Here is a 16,136-nt window from a genome sequence, read left to right on the forward strand (position 1 = left end):
ACGCCCCACGCTGAAGTCGGGTGTGGAAGAACACACAACGAGTTACGCACAGAGTTCAAACACCCGCCAAAGGAGCCTGCCAGGCCCGCTGAGCCCCGGGACCGGGAGCCGAGGGGAGGACACAGGGAAGGAGCAAGGGAGCAGCGGCTCCTGCAAGGGGGAGCAGGGACAGGACCGACCCCAGGATGCGCAGGGGCCGCACAGGAGCCCACACGGCACACGGCGCCTCCTCGCTGCCCTCCTCATCTCCCGGGGCTACCAACAGCCTTCCACAGTCATGGTGGGACAGTCCAGACCCTTCACGAGATTGGGGGGGAAAGAGTCCCATGGGGAGAGCAAAAGTGTGCCAGGGAGCCCAGGACTGACTCCAGCAGGGGCCCTGGTGATCCGTAAGGTAGAGGGACCCCGGATGTGACACAATGGGAAAAACCAACTAAGGGTCCACATAAGGGGTCCCAACTCAGGGGAGGAAGTAGAGCTCGCCCTCAGGGCGTCTGCAAACTGCAGGGGGAGGCGGCTGGGAGCCTGGCGGGCTGAGGGGCTTCCAGTGCTGCTGTGGGGGTCCTGCTCACACACAGCCGTCAGCACAGAGACGAGCAGGCAATGAGCTCCACACCCCGCCCCCACCCCACCGACGTGTCTGTCTGTGTGTGACGGGGGCACATCAAGTGCAGGTGAACTTCGGGGGGCTCACAAGACGGTGGTCCGTTCCTGAAATGCCCAAGGGCAGCCGGGAACCACAGGGCTGGGCCAGTGGAATGCCGTGTGCGCTCGCCGGCGACCCCGAAGCAGGACCGGGAAGCCTGAAGGAACCCCAGGCGCCAGCTCCGAGGGGCATTTGGGAACCTCTCGTCTTTCGGCTTCCTTCTGCCTCTGTGTAAGCCCCCTCTGCTCCCCCGGCCTCGCTCTGCTGGCACCTTCAGAAAAGCTGCCGAAACAGGATTTGTTTCCCGCGGTCGGGCCGTTTCTCTGCATCGGGAGAAAATAGTAACTCCAGTGGCCGGCGGCTTCCTTCCTTACCTCGCTAGCGTGGACGAGTTGGCTGTAGAGGAAGGAGGGATGATGCGAAAAGGATTAGAGGATAACCTGTTTGCCTCATTTTAGGATGTCTGTGGGAACTCAAGGGAAGACTGGATTCTGGAAGGCCTGGCGCCATCTAGTGGACACACAGCAGCTCCGCATGCCGGCTGGCCCCTTCCAAACGAAGGCTTCCCGTCTAACAGGTTTCCTGGGGGAGGAGAGGGCGCGGGGTGCCTGCGGCCAGTGGCTCTGCGTCAAAGGGAAGGACCCACAAACTCTGATTCTCCCCAGGGAGACTGGGAGGCCCCGGGCAAGTCCCGGAACCGACTTCTTCACACGCCCTCCGAGAGGTGAAGTGACTGAGAAGGGGCATGAAGGCTCCCTGGCCCCTAGCAGGTGCTGAGACCCAGCCGGCAGGCCGTGCCACCCACTGTCCCCTACGAGGTGGGACCCTCCCTCCAACTGAAGGGACCCTTAGCTCAAGCATCATTGGCGGGTCCGACAACGGCAGGACGGGCTTTCCAGACACGCGGAGACACGCAGAGGCTCCGCACGCCCCCGGGTGGGAGGGTCACTAGGGGACGACGGCTTTAGAGGGAATGATCCGGCACACGGCGCTACACTCCCGAAGATGGACGAGGCAACTAACAGGAAATCAATGAACATGGATCCATCTTAAAGTAAAATGTCAACGGGAAAATGTCAAAACACTCTGACTGTCCTTGGGGGACCATGTCCAGAAGCGTTATCTTGCCCTCATCTCGAGCATCCCCAGCGCAGTGCTGGGGGAAGGAGGTTACTCCTGGTGAAAACTCAACAGGCTGAGCACAGGCTTTGCACACGGGGATCCCGGGTCACTCCCTGGCACCACCTGGTCTCTGAACACTGCCTGGCGTGGCGGCCCCTGAGTACTGAGCCAGAACAAACACTGAGTCGGGTGTGGCCCCAAAACAAATAAGTCAGTCAGTAGAAAATACTATCCAGCTAGCACTCAGCCAGTCTGGAGAATAAAGACATGGGTAGTGCTGTATTATTTTCTACGTTAAAAGAGTTTAGCGCAGGGCTGAAGTGATAGCATGATAGCACAGTGGGTAGGGCCTTTGCCTTGCACGCGGCCAACCCGGGTTCAATTCCCAGCATCCCGTATGGTCCCCCCGAGCACTGCCAGGAGTAATTCCTGAGTGCACGAGCCAGGAGTAACCCCTGAGCATCTCCGGGTCTGACCCAAAAAAGAAAAAACAAAAAAGAATTTAGCGAAGCCCAGGGAGAGAGTGCAGGGGGTAGGGCATTTGCTGACCCAGTTTCAGTCCCCAGCACCATGTGACCTCTTGAACATCACCAGATGTTGCCCTTTATTGGGAGGCCAAAATAAAACAAAATATTGTGTGCGGGCGGGGGGAGAAGAGGCGGTGGATGGATCACAGAAAAGGCACTTGTAGGGCTGCAGAATATGGACGATACAACTAACAGGAAATCAATGAACAGGGGCAAAGCACTTGCCTGAGCACCACCAAGAGTGATTCCCGAGTATCAAAAGGCATGACCCTCCCACCAAAAGGAAGAATGAAAGAAAGAGAAAAGAAAGAAGAAAGCAAGAAGAAAGAAGTCAGGAAGGCAGGGAAGGAGGAAGGAAGGGAGGGAAGGGAGGGAGGGAGGGAGGAAGGGAGGGAGGGGGGGGGAGGGAGGAGGGAGGGAAGGAAGGAAGGAAGGAAGGAAGGAAGGAAGGAAGGAAGGAAGGAAGGAAGGAAGGAAGGAAGGAAGGAGGGAAGGAGGGAGGGAGGAGGGAGGAAGGAAGAAGGAAGGAAGGAAGGAAGGAAGGAAGGAAGGAAGGAAGGAAGGAAGGAAGGAAGAAGGAAGGAAGAAGGAAGGAAAGGCAATCGCAACGGTGCCGGAAGTCTCCCGGAGTGCTGGCCCTGAGTCACTCCCCCTCCGTGGGCCCCCTCCTTATTCCCAGCAGTGCTCAAACACCTGCTCTACTTTCCAATGACAAGATTTCCTTGGGCCAAAAAAACAGCTCAGATGACATGCTCTGCACGAGGGAGGCCCGGGTCCCACAGTCCCCCAGCATCCCCAGGTGTGACCCCAGAATAAAACCAAGACAGTCCCTATGCACACAGGTCCCGGTGACGGCAGAACAGAGCTGCTGAGAAACACAGAGGCGCAGACGTCTGTCCGTCCTGCAGACCACAGGGAGGTCACGGAGGTCACTATCCGCTGTTCTAAGGAGCACATGGCCACACGACCCACTTCCCCAACAGCTGGACAGGACACCTCTCCTGGTGACCGTAGTCCCGAGCCCTGGGCAGAAAGGACAGCCTTGGTGGCTCCCTTGGCACCTCGGCACCTGGTCGCAGAATCCCTTCTGGGTTCTCTGCAGCTGCCTGCTGTGCCAGTGTCCCGTGACAGAGGAACCGCACTCTGCGTGCTAACGTCTGTACATGCCGGGAAGTGAAATCCAGTCCCTGAGAGACTCACGGAAGGATCCTTCATACTACGCTCCCTACCATCACTTGCCGTGGGATTCTACATATCACAAGCTAATCAAAACAAAGGGCTGGAGCGACAGCACAGCGGGTAGGGCGTTTGCCTTGTGCGCGGCCTACCCAGGTTTGATTCCTCCACCCCTCTCGGAGAGCCTGGCAAGCTACCGAGAGTATCCCGCCCGCATAGCAGAGCCTGGCAAGCTACCTGTGGCATTTTCGATATGCCAAAAACAGTAACAAGTCTCACAATGGAGACGTTACTGGTGCCCGCTAGAGCAACTCAATGAACAATGGGATGACACTGATACGGTGATACAGTGAATCAAAACAAATACTGCTTGTTCCTAAGTCTGCATGTAGTCCTACAAATGGCAAGTTGCACTGGATGGCAAAAAAGGGAGGACAAAGAAGTGATGGGGGGCCCCTTTCCCACGAAGGACACGGCCCACGCCAGTTCCAAGCCGTGAGCACAGCGCGAGCACCACAGCAGCTGCGCAATGGCGGAGAGAGGGGCTCCTCTGGCCCCTGGCTCCCCACGAGTGCCCTGGCCGGGACTGGAACCTACCATTCTGAGTCAGTGGGAGAGCAGTGCCCACCAAAGGGCAGCACCCAAAGAATGTCAGCTGCACGGGCAGGGGACAGCTCCACAGGTTCCACTGCCAGCACCACATGGTCCCCCAAGCACTGCCAGGAGTGGCCCCGAAGTCCGCTCCGCTGAAGGGACGTTCCTGCTGTCAGTCGGGAGTTTGCAGAGTGGCGCTTACTGATGCTGGCGAAATGAGAGGGAAGCAGCTTCCGGGGTCACAAGAGGAGCAGGGTTCTGAGCACCGGGTGAAAAATCTATGGGGAGCATGTGAAGATGTTTATCTTTTTTTTTTTCCTGCTTTTTGGTCACACACAACTATGTATAGGGGTTACTGCTGGCTTTGCACTCAGGAACTACTCCCTGGCGGTGCTTGGGAGACCATATGGGATGCCGGGAATCGAACCTGGGTCGGTCACTGGGAATCGAACCCGGGACGGCCACGTGCAAGGCAAACACCCTACCTGCTGTGCTACAGCTCCAGCCCCTGTTTATCTTTGAAAGATAAAGGAAGGAGCTTCAAACCTTAGCCTAAGGAGAGCCACACCCACTACCCACCCCTGCCGCCATGGCAGCTCATCTATTGGTCCAGCTTCATGGATGCATGACTCAATCTCAGAAGACGTCCACTAGCCACAAAGAATTCTCAAGATACACGGCCAGACTCCACCTCCTCACGACCGAGAGCGACAGAGATGCCAAACTGCCAAAAATGTCAGGTACGCCAGTTGAGAATTCTGGGCCTTCTCGGGGTGGGGGCAGAGAGCCCCTCCCCACCCCACACCCCCCCACACTTCCAGGGGCCCAGGCACCCAGACCGACATCCCTCAACTGCCACCATGTAAGTTCACCGCCCAGTGAAATGTTCTGAATTTTCCAGAGTGCGTGGTCACATTTGCGGCCACGCCACATCTTCACACTCTACGACCCTAATACCCCAGGGGAAGCAGGCCAGACCAGATGCAAATGGACCACAGAAGCTGACCAAATAGCTTGACGAACAGAAGGAGTGACACAGGAGGCTCAACTAGCAACAGCTCAGGACATCCTCAGACAAGGACTGAATGTCCCCATGGTGAGACAGAACCATTTTCGCCAATTTTCTTTTACTGAATTATTTTTTTTGATCCTTCCATTAGCCATTTAGTGGTAATAATAATCAATATAAAACAAAGAATTGCATGGGCCTGCTACAGGGGCAGACGTGAGGGGTGGTTGGGAAAATGGGGACAATGGTGGGGGGATTGGGGTTGGAATATTGAATGCCTGCAACAAATCATTGAAACAACTTTGTAATCGCAGTGTTTAAACTGAAAAAAAAAAAAGGTTTTTTTTAAAAGAAATGGACACAGTGGGGCTGGCCTTGTACGCGGCATACCCAGGTTTAATCCACAGCACTGCAAGGGATCACTAAGAAAATGATGGCTGGAGGAATCAGTCGGGATGGGAGATGTGTGCCGAAAGTAGATAATGGACCAAGCATGATCACCTCTCAGTGTCTGTGTTGCAAGCCATAATGCCCCAAAGTAGACAGAGAGTATGGGGAATATTGTCTGCCATGGAGGCAGAGGAAGGGTGGGAAAGGGGGGGTATACCTGGGATATCGGTGGTGGGGAATGTGCACTGGTGGAGGGATGGGTGTTTGATCATTGTGAGATTATAACCCAAACATGAAAGCTTGTAACTATCTCATGGGGATTCAATAAAATTTAAAAAAAAAATCCATGGCACTGCCTATGGCCCCCCAAGCCCTGCCAGGAGTGACCCCTGAGCACAGGGTCAGAGTAAGCTCGGAGGACACCGTGAAAAGTGAAGTGTCCAAGATAAGTTATCCCAGGGAGGAGAGGAGAGAAAGAAAGAAAATCTCACGCATCTCTCCTAGCCAAGTGAGGCTCATGGCAAGCGCAGGGAAGCTTCTGGAAAGGGACCAGCACCTGGTTCCGGCAGGGCAGGGCATACACGGCTGCGCCCCGGGCGCCCTCAGCTGGGCCAGCGCCCCCAGGCCCCGACTCCTCCTTGCTGGAGCACAGCTGCGAGCTGGAGTCCTCCTCTGCGTAGCCCAGTGCCGAGAAGGACGGCAAGGAGGCCCTGCGCCCGGCCTCGCTCTGCCAGCTCTGCCTGTTGGGAACATCAGAGAGGACAATGAGGAGCCCGCGCCGGCCGGTACCACCACCCACACGCACAGTCTCCCGGCCCCAACACCGGCTTCCAGCTCGGTTAGGAACAGACGCGGCAAAGGCGAAGGCTCCCGCTATCCCGGCCCTTTCATCGCTCTCAGCATTTTTTTTTTTTTCTTTTTGGGTCACACTCGGCGATGCTCAGGGGTTACTCCTGGCTCTGCACTCAGGAATTACCCCTGGTGGTGTTCTGGGGACCATATGGGATGGGATGCTGGGAATCGAACCCGGGTCGGCCGTGTGCAAGGCATATGCCCTCCCCGCTGTGCTATTGCTCCAGCCCCCAACTCCCAGCATTCCTGGTTTGGGGTTTTGTCTGGTTGGTCAGCTTTGGGGTAGTTTGGGGTGAGGGTGGGGGGTTGTTCGTTTTGTTTTTACGCCACGTCCAGTGGCGCTCAGGGCTTACTCCTAGCTCTGCACTCAGGGATCACTCCTGGCGGTGCTCCGGGAACCGTCTGGGGGCTAGGGATGGAACCCGGGTGTGCTGCGGACAAGGCCGGCACCCCACCTGCTGGACTTTCCCAGCAGTTCTTTGTAGTTTTTTTTACCTAGGCTTGTGCTACTAATATCACTGCGAACATAGTCAACAAGCTCCTGAAAATGACCTTCAGAGGCACCGAGTTCAGTTCGGACACCAGCATTAGTCAGCCCTTCTCCCGGCTTCATCCCCTCGCCAACCCCCTCCCCTTCATAGCTGTCAACGCCCCCGGAGTGAAACCCAGTGAGACCACTCTGTGGTACACTGCGGTTTCTGATGGATGCCCGTGTGCTGTGTTCTGACGCACACCGACAATCATTTCATGGGTCACAATTTTCTACCCTGTTACAGCCGGGGCTGGGGATGAGGCTCGGGCCTCGGACGTGCGGAGCCCGGGGGTGGCCCTCCAAGGCTGAAGCAAGGAGCTTCAGGCCCGAGGCTGGGGAGAGAGAGCTCTCGAAGGGCCGGGCACAGGCTGTGCATGCGGGAGGCCTGGCTCTGACCCGGACCCTGCAGCGTCCCCCGAGGGTGACCAGAGCAACCCTCAAACACACAGCCAGGAGGAGCCCCGAGCACTGCTGGGGAGAGCCAAAGAATATACAGCTCCACGCGGCACAGGAATGTTGTAAGCAGGAAGCCTGATAATTAAACAGGCTGTAAATCACGGTGCCACAAATTTAATTTTTTTTTCTTTATTAAAACCCCTCGGGGGCTGGAACAATAGTACAGGGGGTAGGGCACTTGCCTTGCACACGGCCAGCCCGGGCTTGATCCCTGGCACCCTACGTGGTCTCCCAAGCCTGCCAGGAGGGGATCCCTGAGCTCAGATCCAGAAATAAGTCCTCAGCACTGTTGGGTAAGGCCCCCAAACAAACAATATGTTAAAAAAAAAAAACAAACTCAAATATAAACATGCCCTGGCAAGACATGTGAGCATTTACATAAATGCACAAATAAGAAAGATCTTTCTAGATTTGACAATAATGACAAATATAGAGTTACAGGTTGTCAGATCTTATTACCGGGGCAGGGGCTGGGGGACACAGGAGGAAAAAAAAATAACTACAAAACTGAATCAAATTGGGGCCAGAGCTATTGTACCGTGGGTGGGGCGTTTGCCTTGCATGCAGCCTACCCGGGTTAGATCCCCGGCACCCTCTAGGGTCCCCCGACACCCCAGGAGTGATCCCTGAGCACAGAACCAGGAGTAACCCCTGAGTATCACCGGATCTGGCCCAAAGCAAAAAAACATTTGAGTAAAAATAACCATTAAACAGACTGTCGTCCCATTGTTCATCGATTTGCTCGAGCGGGCACCAGTAACGTCTCCATTGTGAGACTTGTTGTTACTGTCTTTGGCATATCGAATATGCCACAGGGAGCTTGCCAGGCTCTGCCGTGCGGGTGGGATACTCTCGGTAGCTTGCTGGGCTCTCCGAGAGGGACAGAGGAATCAAACCCAGGTTGGCCTCGTGCAAGGCCAACGCCCTACCCGCTGTGCTATCGCTCCAGCCAATTCAACAGACAAATTGGTCAAATATCCTCCTCCGCCTCAGGTGTCCCAGACCCTTAGTGTCCTCCCGAGTGCCTCGGGGCAAGAGTGGCCCAGGCCCATCTCCAGTCCCCGTCTCTGGTGACCCTCCCCCTCCCCCAGCACATCCTTCCTTCTTCATGCATCATCCAGGCTCACCCCCCGCCACTCCCCTCTGGGTGGGGGCCTTCCAGACCCCCGAGGCCTGCTCACGCCAAAGAGGACGGGATAAGGCAAAATCACCCAGAGGGGTGGGCAACAGGGCGCTGAGGGGGACTGCGAGGGGGGGCCCTGCTGCCGAGGGGGTGGGAAACTCCGGGAGTCCCTCTGAGAGTAGCGCCGCACCGCTGCCCTACTGTGTGCGCCCCTGAAAGCCGCTGCAGGAGGGCCGGAGCGAGCTGGCCGGTGGGCAGGGCCACTGCTCCGCACGCCACCCACCCAGGTGTAGCCCCTGGCAATGCCCCTCGAGCTTCGCCAGGAGTGATCTCTGAGCACTGCGCCAGGAATAAGCCTTGAGCGCTGCACAGTAAGGTCCAAAGAGCAAGACTCAAAAAACCCCAAAGAACATGTGTGAGCAGCACGAGGAAAGTGGGGCCCAGGAGGATGCAGCAGCCCGCGCTCAGGGGGCCCGTGACACCGCAGCCCAGGGCGTGCCGCAGGGACAGAGACATCTTAGAAATTCTTTTTGAATTTAAGAAAAAAAAAAAAAAGGAAATGGCCTGAGCTTTGCCAGGACCCAACCAGGCGAGAGCCGGGGGCAGGCCCGCGCCCCGCACCGCTATGTGCCCCGCCCCCGCCTCCCACCCCACCCCCCTGCTCCTACTGAGGCCTCAGCTCCCCCGCCCCCGCCCCCCACCCCGCCCCCCTGCTCCGTACTGAGGCCTCAGCTCCCCCGCCCCCGCCCCCCCACCCCGCCCCCCTGCTCCGTACTGAGGCCTCAGCTCCCCCGCCCCCGCCCTCCACCCCGCCCCCCTGCTCCTACTGAGGCCTCAGCTCCCCCGCCCCCGCCCCCCACCCCGCCCCCCTGCTCCTTACTGAGGCCTCAGCTCCCCCGCCCCGCCCTCCACCCCGCCCCCCTGCTCCGTACTGAGGCCTCAGCTCGGCGGTGGTGGCGTAGGGGTGGATGAGCCCATCGGGGTCGGCGTCGGTCGTGTCGCCCTCGGACTGGGATCTCCGGCGCGGCTGGGGAATGGCCACGGTGCGGCCAGTCAAGGTCGTGGCGAGAATGGCCGCGGCCAGCGCCGACCTGCAGATGGAAACAAGGTCGCTGAGATGGGGCGGCCAGACGCGTGGACGGGGAGGGAAAGCAGCTCCTCTCTGACCATGGCCATGGCCCAGCAGCTTCCTGCGGGCATGTGTGTGTGTGCGTGTGCGTGTGCGTGTGTGTGTGTGTGTCTGTGTGTGTGCGTCTGTGTGTGGTGTGTGTGTCTGTGTGTATGGTGTGTGTGTGTCTGTGTGTGGTGTGTGTCTGTGTGTGTGCGTGTGCATGTGTGCGTGTGCGTGTGTGGTGTGTGTGTCTGTGTGTGTGGTGTGTGTCTGTGTGTGTCTGCGTCTGTGTGTGTCTGTGTGTGGTGTGTGTGTCTGTGTGGTGTGTGTCTGCATCTTTGTGTGTCTGTGTGTGGTGTGTGTGTCTGTGTGTGCATGTGCAGGTGTGTGGTGTGTGGTGTGTCTGTGTGTGTGGTGTGTGTGTGTCTGTGTGTGTGCGTCTGTGTGTGGCGTGTGTGTGTCTGTGTGTGTGGTGTGTGTCTGTGTGTGTCTGCGTCTGTGTGTGTCTGTGTGTGGTGTGTGTGTCTGTGTGGTGTGTGTCTGCATCTTTGTGTGTCTGTGTGTGGTGTGTGTGTCTGTGTGTGCATGTGCAGGTGTGTGGTGTGTGGTGTGTCTGTGTGTGTGGTGTGTGTGTGTCTGTGTGTGTGCGTCTGTGTGTGGCGTGTGTGTGTCTGTGTGTGTGGTGTGTGTCTGTGTGTCTGTGTGTGTGCGTCTGTGTGTGGCGTGTGTGTGTCTGTGTGTGGTGTGTGTCTGTGTGTCTGCGTCTGTGTGTGTGTGGTGTGTATGTCTGTGTGTGGTGTGTGTGTCTGTGTGTGCATGTGTGTGGTGTGTGGTGTGTCTATGTGTGTCTGTGTGTGTAGTGTGTGTCTGTGTGTGTGGTGTGTGTCTGTGTGTGTGGTGTGTGTGTCTGTGTGTGTGTGTGTGTGTTTGAAAGGTTTTTTGAAAGGCACGTTGGGGACCCTGAGGGAGAGCAGTGGTTGGCCAATGTGGCAGTCCTGTTTGAGCCCCCACCGCAGACGGGCTCTGGAGAATCACGGGCGTGGCCGTGGAGCCCAGCAGAATTACAGGCCTATCTCTCTGGCCTTCCCCTTCGGGCGGGAGGGCCAGATTCAGTACATACATTCCCTCTATCTAGTCTCGCTTTGGATAACTTGCAAGTGGTTTTTTGGTTTTCTTTTGTCTGGGTCTTGATTTTGATCCCCACCCAGTTGTGCTCAGGGGCTTTTTGGGGGTGGGTTGGGGTGGGGGAATGGGTGGACTCCTGGCTCTGTGCTCCAGGATCACTCCTGGTGGGGCTCAGGGGCGACTATGGCATGTTGGGGGACGGCACCCTGGCTGGCTGCAGGCAAGGCAAAACACCTGACTCATTCTCCCGGCACTCCACCCCAAAAGCTACCCTTCTTAAGGGCTGAGCACTGGATGGGAGAGCACTACACGGAGACTCTGCAGTTCTGCAGAAGGTGCCCCTGAGCGCTCAGCACAGTGGCCCTCGGGTGCACGTGGGAGCAAACCACCAGGGTGGGGGTTCAAAGGTTACAGGAGGGGCCAGAGATAAGATAGGAGGGAGGGTGTTTGCCTGGAACGCAGCCAAGCAGAATTGATCCCTGGACCCCATATGATCATTGAGCACCTCCAGGAGTAATCCCTGAGTGCAGAGGCAGGAGTCACCCCTCAGCACATCTGGGTGTGACCCCCAAACAAAAACCAAAACAAGACAAAAAAAACCCAGGATCACAGGAACAATGCCAGGCACTTAGGCGTGGCTGGGGACAGTCCCCCGCCCCACCAGATGGACAGGGGAAATGACAGTGCCCGGGTGCAGGACTCCCGCAGGTCTTAGACTGAAACGGACAGTAACTAGTTCCAGATGGAGCACTGCCCCAGACTCCTCCAAAAAATTACCACAGGAGCCAGACCCAAAAGATCAGACTGTTTCCAAGGAACTTGACTCCATCCCGAAGTGAAACTCACAACGTAAAACAGCAATGTCCAGCATTCAGTAAGACGAAACTCACAACGATGTCTAGTATTCAACCGAAGATGACCAGGCCATGCAGACAAACAGGAAAACACGACCCATAAAAAATAAGAAGAAGCCATCAAAACCACTCAGCACTGAGCACTGACGTTGGGAGTTAGCAGAGAAGGAAACCGAAGACAGTTATAATAACCGTCTTCCACATATTCCGAAAGCTAAATAGGGAGATGGAAGATTATAAAGAAGACTTTAGCTTAAAAGATATCGAAATTACACTGCTGAGAGTAAAACAGATTATATGTTCCAGAAGAAAAAAAAAGATACTGGAAGCAAAATAACAGTGAATAAACCAAAACGAATGCAAAAAAGGAAAAATCACTGTGGAATTGTGAGATGCAAGTTTTCAGAAGACTGTTTGTATCGGTGTCTTTTTTTTTTTCTGGCATGGGCTCAGGCACATGTCCAGCAGTTTCTGAGTTATGACTGATTATGGTGCCAAGGATGAAATCCTGGGCTCCAGGCCTTTGGGTTGTCTGCCTAGCCCTATTCAGCCATGTCTTAAGCCATTAATTTTTGGTTATAATTCATTAATGCAATAGCCTTTTTATCAAATAGTACTGGAATGATTGGCTAGCCATATACAAAGAAGAAGAAAGAAGAGAAAGGAGAGAGGAGAGAGGAGGGGAGGAGGGGGGAGGAGGAGGAGAAGGAAGGAGAGAAAGGGAGGGGGGAGGAGGGGGAGGGAGGGGGAGGGGAAGGGGGGAGAAGGGAGGGGAGGGGGGAGGAGGAGGAGGAGGAGAAGGAGGAGAAGAAAGAGGAGAAGAAAGAGAGAGAAGAAGGGGAAGAAGAGGAGGAGGAGGGGAAGAGGAGAAGGAGGAGGAGCAGGAGGAGGAGGGAGGAGAAGGAGAAGGAGAAGGAGAAGAAGAAGGAGAAGAAGAAGAAGAAGAAGAAGAAGAAGAAGAAGAAGAAGAAGAAGAAGAAGAAGAAGAAGAAGAAGAAGAAGAGGAAGAGGAGGAGGAGGAGATAGAAGAAAAGAAGAAAGAAGAAGAAGAAGGAAGAGAGAAGAAGAAGAAGAAGAAGAAGAAGAAGAAGAAAAAGAAGAAGAAGAAGAAGATTTATACTTCCTATATCAAACAACTCAAGGTTCTGAGAGAAAAACTCATAGTTTACATTCAGAAGGCTCAGATCTGACCCTAAACACCACGTTCCCTCGGGAGCAACCCCCAGAGTATAGAATCAGGGGTAGGCCCTGAGTAACATGGGGTTTGCACTCTATTTCCACTCCCCCCGCCACACACACACACCATATTAACTCAAAATGGATATAGGCCTAAAGGCACAGCCTACAAAACTTCTAAAACAGGGGGCGGGGGCCAGAGCAATCGTACTGCGGTAGGGTGCTTGCCTTACACGCGGCTGACCTTGATCCTGACCCAGGTTTGATCCCCAGCATCCTCTATGGTCCCCTGAGGCCGCCAGGAGTGATCCCTGAGTGCAGAGCCAGAAGTGAGTATAACACTCATAACGGTGCATAGAGTTGTCTTCTACTAGATTAAGAAAGGTTAAAAACACATAGCTATTTTTTTTTTCGCTTTTTGGGTCACACCCGGCAATGCACAGGGGTTACTCCCTGGCTCTGCACTCAGGAATTACTCCTGGCGGTGCTCGGGGGACCATATGGGATGCTGGGAATCGAACCCAGGGCCGGCCGCATGCAAGGCAAACGCCCTACCCACTGTGCTATTGCTCCAGCCCCAAAAACACATAACTCTTAATCATCACTAATTTACTTTTGTTGATTTATTTTCTGATGATTTTATTTGCAATTCCTTTAAGTTTGGGGTTTTTTTTTTCTTGCTTTTGGGTCACACATGGTGATGCACAGGGGTTACGCCTGGCTCTGCACTCAGGAATTACTCCTGGCTGTGCTCTGGGACCATATGGGATGCTGGGAATCGAACCCGGTTCGGGCCGCGTGCAAGACAAACACCCTACCCACTGTGCTATTGCTTTAGCCACTCCTTTAAGTTTTAATGGATCAAGTAATATTAATAAATTTGTTATATGGCTGCCAAGTGGATAGGCTGGGAGGTGGGAGGGTACCTGGGAATATTGGTGGCGGGAAGGGGACACTGATTATGGGACTGGTTGTCGGAATGTTGTATGCCTAAAACGAACTCTATGAACAATTTGTAAATCACAGTGTTTCAATAAACACTCCTGGGTGGGGGAAAAACACATATAGGATGTTGTATGCCCATTATAGACCAATAAAATTATTTTTAGAACAACAAAAAAGACTGCTAAAACAAAAACAGTAGGGGCCAGAGTGACAGTACAGTGACAGTACAGCGGCCTTGCACATGGCCAACCCGGGGTTCAATCCCCTGCAACCTATATGGTCCCCTGAGCACTGTCAGGACTAATTCCTGAGTTCAGAACCAGGGGTAACTAACCCCTGAGCATCCCCATGTGTGACCCAAAAAGCCCCACCCCCCAAAAAAAAAACCAAAAATAATAATGATCTCTTGTGGAGTTTGTAACACAGAGCATTAAAACATAAAAGTAACACAAAGGGGGCCGGAGCGATAGCACAGTGGGTAGGGCATTTGCCTTGCACGCGGCCGACCTGGATTCGATCCCCGGCATCCCATATGGTCCCCCAAGCACTGCCAGGAGCAATTCCTGAGTGCAAAGCCAGGAGTAACCCCTGAGCATCACTGGGTGTGACCCAAAAAGAAAAAAAAAAAAAGTAACACAAAGGATGGGGACTTGTTCTAAGGTTCTCGCACTAACCTACGCCACCTGAAGTAGAAACATATCAAAGATCGGTTTCTACTGCTAGGAACTGAAAATATCTCGAAATGTGCCAGATTTTCTAAGGCCGCGTTGATCATCTGGGGCATCAATGATTGACTATAATCCCGCGCTGAGTGCGAGAGGCGGCCTAAAACCAAACCCAAACCAAGACAGCTTGTAACCCGGGAAGGCCTCTGTGGTGGCAGTTGGTTTTGAAGTCACAGCTGGCCGCGCCCAGGGACCCATTCCCCACTCACGGCCTGGGAGTCAGTCCAGAGGGGCTGGGGGACCCGGAGGTGGCCAAGCTCAAGGCCAGGGCTCCAGCAGGGAAGGTCTGTGCCCCAGCCAACGGCACTTTTCTGCAGCTCGGGCACCCGAGACTTGAGATTTCCCGGAAGTCCAGGGCTTACAGGCATGAAACAGTATGTAGGTGCTTGTGCGTGAGACGGGAAGGCTCGGGCATGGCTGCCGCTGCCGCTGCCCAAACCCACCAGCCCCAGTGACACAGCAGCGCCTGGGAGCTGGGCCCTGGCGGGCATCAGGCCTTGACGGGAGACAGGCAATGGTGCTTCTCTGTTTAGTTAGGGTTTTCTTTTTTTTGGGGGGGTGCTCAGGGCTGATTCCTTGCTCTGTGCTCAGCAGCGATCACTCCAGGTGGCCTTGGGGGACCCTATGGGGTGCTGGGGATTGAACCTGGGTCAGCCGTATGTAAGGCAAGCGAGCTACCCGCTGCACGATTGCTCCAGCCCGGAAGCTATGGTCTCTCTACAGGGAGGCACCACAAGAGGGCGCTTTAATACAGTCCTGTCAGGACTGCTCTAGCGCAAAGGAACATCACCATTGTTATTGTGGTTGGTTTTTTTTGGTTTGCTTGTATGTTTGTTTTACTTTTTTTGGGTCTCACCCAGCGATGCACAGGGGTTACCTCCTGGCTTTGCACTCAGGAATTACTCCTGGCAGTGCTCAGGAATGCTGGGAATCGAACCTGGGTCGGCCACGCAAAGCAAACGCCCTACCCGCGTTGCTATTGTTCCAACATTGTTTTTTACCCCCTTTTAATTTTTTTCTTAAATTTTAAAATTTTTTATTTTTTCTAGAACATTAAAAAACCATTCATGATTGAATTTCAGTCATACAGTATTCCAACACTCATCCCTTCACCAGTGTACATTTCCCAGCACCAGTGTCCCCACCCCCACCCCCTGCCTGCCTCTTTAGCAGGTGCGCTTCCCCCCCCCCTCCCTCCCTCTCTCCTTCTCTCCCTCCCCCTCTCTCTCTCCCCCCTTCCCTCTTTCTCCCCCTCTCTCCCACTCCTCCTCCCCCCCCTTCTGGGCACTGTGCTTTGCAATATTGATCACGCTGGACAAGATCTGAGGATTAAAAGTAGGTAAGGGATATTCTCGGAACACCAACATTCTTTCCAAGCGTGTTTGTCGGGAAGCGCCTCCCTTTCCAACTATCTCTGAAAAGAAGGCGGCAAATCAGTTCTCTTGCTAACTCGTGAATGGTGACGCCTTTCTAACACCATGCACAAAAGTCAAATCAAAACGGACTGAAGACCTTAATGTCAGACCTTAGAACTGAAAATATCTTGAGATATGCCAGCACCTTGAGGAAAACAGACAGAACACTGCATGCTAGTGAAACCAGAGGAGCCCTCGATGATTCCACAGCACTGACTGAGCAAATGGAAGCCGAGGTAAACAAAGAGGATTGCATCAAACTAAGAAGATTCTGCCCTGCAAAGGAAACAACTAGGCTACATATATCCCTGATACATGAAGCACTGGTAGAACTTTATAAAGAAAATAAACTAGCCCC

The 16,136-nt window shown here is 54.6% G+C and overlaps 1 protein-coding gene across 1 annotated transcript in view; it reads right to left on the reverse strand.

Moving 5' to 3' along the window:
• CEP89 (centrosomal protein 89) overlaps window positions 1-16,136 on the reverse strand; it is a 65,203-nt gene that overhangs the window by 41,159 nt on the left and 7,908 nt on the right. Inside the window, exons 3-4 of the mRNA XM_055146504.1 lie at window positions 9,360-9,518; window positions 6,021-6,204 (exon numbers count right to left, since the gene is read on the reverse strand). Coding sequence (XP_055002479.1) covers window positions 6,021-6,204; window positions 9,360-9,518 — 343 coding nt within the window. The remainder of the gene's footprint in view (window positions 1-6,020; window positions 6,205-9,359; window positions 9,519-16,136) is intronic.

The sequence above is a fragment of the Sorex araneus genome, chromosome 8 (assembly GCF_027595985.1).
Source record: "Sorex araneus isolate mSorAra2 chromosome 8, mSorAra2.pri, whole genome shotgun sequence".
Taxonomy (NCBI): domain Eukaryota; kingdom Metazoa; phylum Chordata; class Mammalia; order Eulipotyphla; family Soricidae; genus Sorex; species Sorex araneus.